Source organism: Punica granatum, chromosome 1 (assembly GCF_007655135.1).
Source record: "Punica granatum isolate Tunisia-2019 chromosome 1, ASM765513v2, whole genome shotgun sequence".
Lineage (NCBI taxonomy): Eukaryota > Viridiplantae > Streptophyta > Magnoliopsida > Myrtales > Lythraceae > Punica > Punica granatum.
The window spans coordinates 19,040,595-19,048,641 of NC_045127.1; the positions used below are offsets into that span (position 1 = coordinate 19,040,595).

General features: G+C 40.1%; 1 protein-coding gene across 1 annotated transcript; it reads right to left on the reverse strand.

Annotated features, from left to right (window-relative positions):
* Positions 1-6,225: 6,225 nt before the first annotated feature.
* On the reverse strand, positions 6,226-6,985 carry LOC116204134. Its single transcript, XM_031536214.1, has 2 exons — positions 6,738-6,985; positions 6,226-6,463 (listed from the first exon to the last, which is right to left on the reverse strand). Exons 1-2 carry the CDS (start codon positions 6,983-6,985, stop codon positions 6,226-6,228), a joined length of 486 nt encoding a protein of 161 aa, XP_031392074.1.
* Positions 6,986-8,047: the final 1,062 nt, after the last annotated feature.

Here is an 8,047-nt window from a genome sequence, read left to right on the forward strand (position 1 = left end):
AATATCCTAGGTTTCATTTTCCTTATCTTTAGGAGAGGATATGGCCAGATTAGGATTAGTTTATGTCTATATATATTCATCTTGGTCAATTTTTTTTAAAGGAACATTCAGAAAATTGTAAGAGTATTCTCTTTGGTTCTTGAAGAACTAATTCGAACTTATCGGAAGTTTCCGTGGCGTTCATCAACGACTTATCAAACGGCTTTCCACCACCGTTTGTGGGCATCTTCATCGACTTATCAAACGGCTTTCCATCACCCTTTGTGGCGTCTTCCTATATACCGTGGTTCTTGTTTCGCAATAAACAACGGGTTGAGGTCAGTTATACCAAAGTTCTTGTTTATGTTGTAAACAACGGGTTGAGGGTTCGTCAATCAAATCTGATTGTGGAACGATCTTAGGTTTCTTTAGTTGTCAGGTCTCGTCATTCTTGGCAGGAATCGCATCATTTGGTATCAGAGTATCAGGCTCCAAATCAGGTTTATCCTATCCTTTTTTGTTTCAATTTGCTGAGTTTCGCTTTATCGAGTTTGTTCTTTGTGGATTCTTAGCAGCAAAAAATAAAACAAAATTGACTAAGATGAATATATATAAACATAAACTAATCCTAATCTGGTCATATCTCCTTCTAAAGATAAGGAAAATAAAACCTAGGATATCGATAGAGATATGACATAATCTATAAAGATATGAAATCTAGATATCACTAGAATATCTCCATGAGATTTAAACTTTAAACAAATCTGATGATATCTTCTCCTGATCATCAAATATTCTATAGGCTTCCTCAAACACTTGCTGAATTTAGCCTTGTCCGGAATCTTCTATAACTTGAATTATGTCGATGGAATTTTGTTGATCACGTGGTTCATGTCCAATGGGCCTCCACGAATTTACTTGAGCCCAAACCTCTTGAATCAGGCCGTTGAGTTCATCTTTAAACTTCTTTGCTCGTGCTCACGTAATCGGTCCAATTGGAACTTGAACTGGATCCCTTGAAGTCGTGCTACAATTTGCATCATTCCCCTCCTCTTGAAAAGGATTTGTCCTCAAATCATCACCTACATCAAAAGGAAACAAATCAGCAACATTAAAAGTAGTACTTACATTGTACTCGCCAGGTAAGTCTAGTTTATAAGCACTGTCATTGATGCGCTCCAGGACTTGAAAAGGACCATCTCCTCTAGGAAGCAATTTGGAATGTCTTTGCGCCGGAAATCTCTCTTTCCTCATATGCAACCAAACACAATCTCCGGGTTCAAAAATCAGCTTATGACGACCCTTGTTGGCGTGCTTTGCATTTCAATACGGCCCTTTTCAAAAAAAAATTTCGACCAAAAAAATATATACAGAGCTGAAAAAAAAAAGATCGAAAGAAAAGAAAGAAGACATCGCTGTCAATTTGATCCAAATTTTGTACCTCAGACCATTCTAAAGTTGTTATTTCCCTTTCTTTGTGATCTACATTGATTCTGATTCTAGAATTTCATATAACATTCTGATATACTTCATTCTGGTTGCCTTTTCTCCTGTTTCTTTTCTTCCTGAAATTTCCTTTGACCATTAATTTTCCTTGATGAGTTCTTGGTGAATTGTTGCTGGAAAATTTGGAGTTGTTTGTTTAGTTCCAAAAGACCTGAAAGAGAATTGTCGAGTGGAAAAAGGCAAGAGCGGTGAGTACATTAGAGGGTTAAAAGCCACGTTTGTTTGAGTGAAAACACGAGTGTAGAGTGATTCACATTCTTGAGTGTAAACACATAAGGGAGATAATTGTGAGGTCCTTTCTTTCTAACTTTATTTTGCAGTAATCATGTCTCACAACAGTTCTAAGAGTATTCCCGAAGGTGCTACGGAATTGGCTGATTCGAAAGTACTTATGGAGGCATTGATGAGTGAGATGAGGCGTGTGATGAGGTTAGAGTTGGAGCAAGTTCATGAACGAATAGATCGGATGGAGAACACATGTGTGGAGTAGACACGAAACGCTCCTAATGTGCGTAGGGGGGAAAGAGTTCAACCGAGGGAAGTAAGGGTTGAAGATGAAGATAATTATGGGGCTGGTTTTGATGAAGAAGATGATCGGGATTCAGTTGTCAGTAATAGGAGACGTGCAGGGCGGTTTAGAGAAGTTAGGAATTGGAAAGACAATAACCTGGGTAGTATTAAGATGAAAATCTCATCGTTCCAAGGAAAGAGTGATCCCGAAGCACACATTGATTGGGAGAAAAAGGTGGAGTTTGTATTTGATTGTTACAGTTATTCCGAACTTAGGAAAGTCAAATTGGCAGCCATTGAATTCTCGGATTATGCAATTGTTTGGTGGGATCAATTGGTGATAAATAGGCGAAGAAATAGAGAGCCACCTATAGATACGTGGGAGGAAATGAAAAAGGTGATGAGGAAGCGATTTGTTCCTAGTTATTACTACGGAAGTTGTATAATAAGTTGCAAAGTCTTAGGCAAGGTAACCAGAGTGTAGAGGAATATTTTAAGGAGATGGAAGTGGCCATGATTAGAGCTAACATAGAAGAGGATTGGGAGGCTACCATGGCAAGATTTTTCGCTGGATTGAACCGAGAAATTCAAAATGCCGTGGAATTACAACATTATGTGGAGTTGGAGGATATGGTGCACATGACCATCAAGATTGAGAACCAGTTCAAAAGGAGAGGCAATACATGTGCAAGCCAATGTCCAAGCACATCCACTTGGAAATCGAATCAGTGGAAGAAAGATGAGAAGCAATCTACGTCGAAGTTGAAAACCGAGCAAAAGCAAGAAGCAACCATCCACGTTCCTCAAGGTAAAACCGACGCTTCTACTTCCAGGAATCGTGACATTAAGTGTTTTAAATGCCAAGGCAGGGGACACATAGCAAGTCAATGCCCAAACAAGCCGGTCATGGTGATGCGAGACAATGGTGAAATTGTGACCGACAATGAAGATTCCGACACCAATGACATGCCCCCATTGGAGGATGTTTCCGAAGAGGAATACTTAGCCCTTGATGCTTTGACATTGGTGGCAAGGAGAGAATTGAGCTTGCAAACAAAGGGAGTTGAAAAAGTGCAGCAGGAGAACATCTTTCACACTAGGTGTTACGTTAAAGACAAGGTTTGTAGTGTGATTATCGATGGTGGTAATTGTACTAATGTCGCAAGCACAACCATGGTGGAAAAATTGGGACTGTCCATGTTGAAGCACCCTAGGCCGTACAAGTTGCAATGGTTAAATGATAGTGGTGAGATAAGGGTGCACAAGCAGGTGTTAGTTGCATTTCGAATCGGTAAATACGAAGATGAAGTGCTGTGTGATGCAGTACCGATGTAAGCAGGACACTTGTTGCTAGGGTGTCCATGACAATTTGATAGGCGTGTGAAGCATGATGGCTTTACAAACAAATACTCCTTTGTACTTAATCAACGATCAATCGCTCTTGTACCATTGTCACCGCAGCAAGTATATGAGGATCAAGTGAGATTGCAAAAAGAGAGTGATCAAAAGAAAGAGAGTGAATTGAAGAAAAAGAGTGAAAATCAGAGAGAGGCCAAGAAAAATGAGAGAGAAAAAGAAGTGTACGTTTTGCACTGATAAGCTTGTATTTTTGGGATTTGTTGTTAGTGCACAAGGTATACAGGTTGATGAGGAGAAGGTACGTGTAATCCAAGAGTGGCCGAGTCCCACAAGTGTAGGTAATGTTCGTAGTTTTCATGGACTTGCTAGTTTTTACTGACGGTTTGTAAAGGACTTTAGTAGCATAGCCGCACCACTTACTAAAGTGATCAAGAAGAACGTTGGATTTAGATGGGGAGAAGAACAAGAGAAGGCGTTTCAGCTAATCAAAGAGAAGTTGACCAACGCTCATTTATTGTCTTTACTTAACTTTTCAAAAACGTTTGAGATTGAATGTGATGCTTCAGGTATTGGTATAGGTGCAGTTCTTACGCAGGAAGGACAACCAATTGCTTACTTCAGTGAAAAATTAAGCGGGGCAGCCTTGAACTACCCAACTCATGATAAGGAGTTGTATGCTCTGGTTCGAGCTTTAGAGACATGGCAGCACTACCTATGGCCTAAGGAGTTTGTGATTCACACCGATCATGAGTCCTTGAAACACTTGAAGGGCTAACACAAGTTAAACAAAAGACATGCCCGATGGGTGGAGTTCATTGAGACGTTTCCATACGTCATTCGGTATAAGCAAGGTAAGGAGAATGTGGTCGTCGATGCACTTTCTCGCAGGTATGCATTACTCGCTACACTTTATGCAAAATTGCTTGGTTTTGAGCACATTAAAAATTTATATGCTGATGACCATGAATTTTGTAAGGAATATGGGGCTTGTGAGGAAACACCTTGTGGTAAGTTCTTTAGGCATGATGGGTTCCTGTTTCGAGAGAATAAGTTATGCGTGCCTAATTGTTCCTTGAGGGAGTTATTAGTGCAGGAATCTCATGGTGGGGGATTAATGAGACATTTTGGAGTTGCAAGGACTTTATCTATTTTGCAAGAACACTTCTATTGGCCACATATGAAAAGAGACGTTGAGAGAATTTGTGGTAGATGTGTTACATGTGGGCAAGCTAAATCCAGAGTATAGCCCAACGATTTGTATACTCCTTTACCTATTCCTAGTGAGCCTTGGATTGATATTTCAATGGACTTTGTGTTAGGATTACCTAGGACTAAACGTTGGAGGGGTTCAATTTTTGTGGTTGTCGATAGATTTTCTAAGATGACACACTTTATTCCATATTACAAAACGGATGACGCTTCGCATGTTGCTGATTTGTTCTTTAGGGAGATTGTGAGGTTACATGGTATGCCTAGAACAATTGTTTCAGATAGAGATGCTAAGTTCTTGAGCTATTTTTTGAAGATTTGGTGGTGTAATTAGGTACTAAGCTGTTATTTTCTACTATTTGTCACCCACAAACTGATGGACAAACGGAAGTAGTAAATAGAACTTTGTCCACTTTGTTGAGGGCAATCATAAAAAAGAACATCAAAACATGGGAATAGTGTTTACCACATGTTGAGTTTGCTTATAACAGATTTGTTCATTCTGCTACTAAATTTTCACCATTTTAAGTTGTTTATGGATTTAAGTTGACTGAGCATGTTAATTTAGATGGCAAAAAGAAAGCTGAATTTGTCAAGCAGATTCATGAGAAAACAAGACTCAACATTGAGCGAAGAATGGAGCAGTATACAAAACACGCCAACAAGGGCCGTCATAAGCTGATTTTTGAAACCGAAGATTGGGTTTGGTTGCATATGAGGAAAGAGAGATTTCCGGCGCAAAGACGTTCCAAATTGCTTCCAAGAGGAGATGGTCCTTTTCAAGTCCTGAAGCGCACCAATGACAATGCTTATAAACTAGACTTACCTGGTGAGTATAATGTAAGTGCTACTTTTAATGTTGCTGATTTGCTTCCTTTTGATGTAGGTGATGATTTGATGACAAATCCTTTTCAAGAGGAGGGGAATGATGCAAATCGTAGCACGACTTCAAGGGATCCAGTTCAAGTTCCAATTGGACCGATTACGCGAGCACAAGTAAAGAAGTTTAAAGATAAACTCAACGGCCTGATTCAAGAGGTTTGGGCTCAAGCAAATTCGTGGAGGCCCATTGGACATGAACCACGTGATCAACAAAAATCCATCAACATGATTCAAGTTATAGAAAATTCCGGACAAGGCTAAATTCAACAAGTGTTTGAGGAAGCTTCTAGAATATTTGATGATCAAGAGAAGATATCATCAGATTTATTTAAAGTTTAAATCTCATGGAGATATTCTAGTCTATATATAGATTTCATATCTTTAAAGATTTTGTTATATCTCTATCGATATCCTAGGTTTTATTTTCCTTATCTTTAGGAGGAGATATGACCAGATTAGGATTAGTTTATGTCCATATATATTCATCTTAGTCAATTTTTTTTAAAAAAAAGGAACATTTAGAAAATTGTGAGAATATTCTCTTTGGTTCTTGAAGAACTAATTCGACCTTATCGGATGTTTCCGTGGCGTTCATCAACGACTTATCAAACGGCTTTCCATCACCGTTTGTGGCGTCTTCCTATATACCGAGGTTCTTGTTTCGCAATAAACAACGGGTTGAGGTCAGTTATACTAAGGTTCTTGTTTATGTTGTAAACAACGGGTTGAGGGTTCGTCAATCAAATCTGATTGTGGAACGATCTTGGGTTCCTTTAGTTGTCAGGTCTCGTCATTCTTAGCAGGAATCGCATCACCTAAGGTCTTCCAAAAGTAACTCAAAAACTTAGGGTCTCGATCAGACACAATGCCTATAGGAATACCATACATCCTCACTACTTCTTTGAAGAACAAATCAGCAACATGGGAAGTATCATCAGACTTGTGACACGGAACGAAATGAGCCATCTTAGAGAAGCGATCAACCACTACCAGAATTGAGTCTTTACCCCTCTGAGTCCTTGGTAAGCCAAGCACGAAATCCATGCTCACATCAATTCATGGATGATCCGGTACTGGCAGAGGCATGTATAGGCCATGGGGAGCCTCCTCACTTTTTGCCTTCTTGCAAGTAATACACCGTTCAATAATCCGGAGCACGTCTCGAATCATTTGTGGCCAGTAGAAATGCTCCTTGACCATCTCAAGAGTCTTCTTCTCCTCGAAATGGCCAGCTAACCCCCCGGCATGGGCCTCCGGCACTAATAACTCGCGAACGGATCCACTTGGAATACAATTTCTCTCGTCTCAGAGTTTCGAAGACTCTCCCAAGATGCTCGGCATGCTCCTCAAGGGTTCTGCTGTAGACCAAAATGTCATCGAAGTAGACAACAACAAAATGGCCAATGAGTTCCCGCAAGACATGGTTCATCAGCCTCATAAAGGTGCTCAGAGCATTGGACAATCCGAATGGCATAACCATCCACTCATATAGGCCACGCTTGGTCTTGAAGGCTGCCTTCGACTCATCTCCCTCTTTCATGCGGATTTTATGATATCAACTTTTCAGATCGATCTTTGAAAACACCTTGGAACCATTCAACTCATCAAGCATATCATCTAGTCGAGGAATGGGGTAACGATATTTTACCATAATCTTGTTGATGGCCCGACTATCGACGCACATTCACATCGATTCATCCTTCTTGGGCACCAAAAGTGCTGGTACAGAACATGGGCTCATGGACGTAACCCCTCTCAATCAATTCATTCACTTGCCGTTGCAGCTCTTTGGCCTCGTTCGGATTGCACTGATATGCCAGTCGATTAGGCAAAGCAGAACCAGGAATGATATCAATTTGATGCTCAATTCCCCGAATCGGAGGCAACCATTCAAGCAACTCCGCAGGAAATACATCAACGAACTCCTTTAAGAGAGCCATGAACCGAGGCGGAAGAGAAATCTGTGCTTCAGGCGTTGCTTCCTTCATGAAAAAAAATGAGAACTAAGTTGAAGTTCAACAGAGTTCTCTCAAGCTCTCCCAATGTCATCACCAAGCTTTCTTTCTTCGAGCCATAAGCACTCGGACTCTGGTCCTTCTGCACTTGTTGTGGACTGAGCGGTGCTAGGACAATGCTTTTCCCATCTTTGGCGAATGATAAGGCTCACGAACCAGAACTCGATAAGAAAGAAGGGTGGAGGGTAGAACCAACAAAACTCACACGATAAGATGACTCGCCACGAGTAAGAAAAGTCGGGTTGATTCACCACGCTCAAGGAAGAACGATAAGAATCGGGGTTTTCACCACTAAACAAGGGGCTTGTTTAGATAAGAATATAGAGGAAACGGTCTAGGCAATTTCATGCAAATATTCATCAAATTCGTCTGTCATATTCTCTTACAATAGGTGCATATTTATATAGAGGGATGACACCCCTCTTGACTCTAAAATAGTAAAGTAATATCTAATCTCCTCTAGATTACTTTCATAAAATAGAGTAAGGTAATAATTCGAAATAGGAAACTTAAGACTGCTGACTCAAGCTAATATAGGAAATAATATCTTATTAAGAGAAAACTATATTATAGAAATATTATCTTCT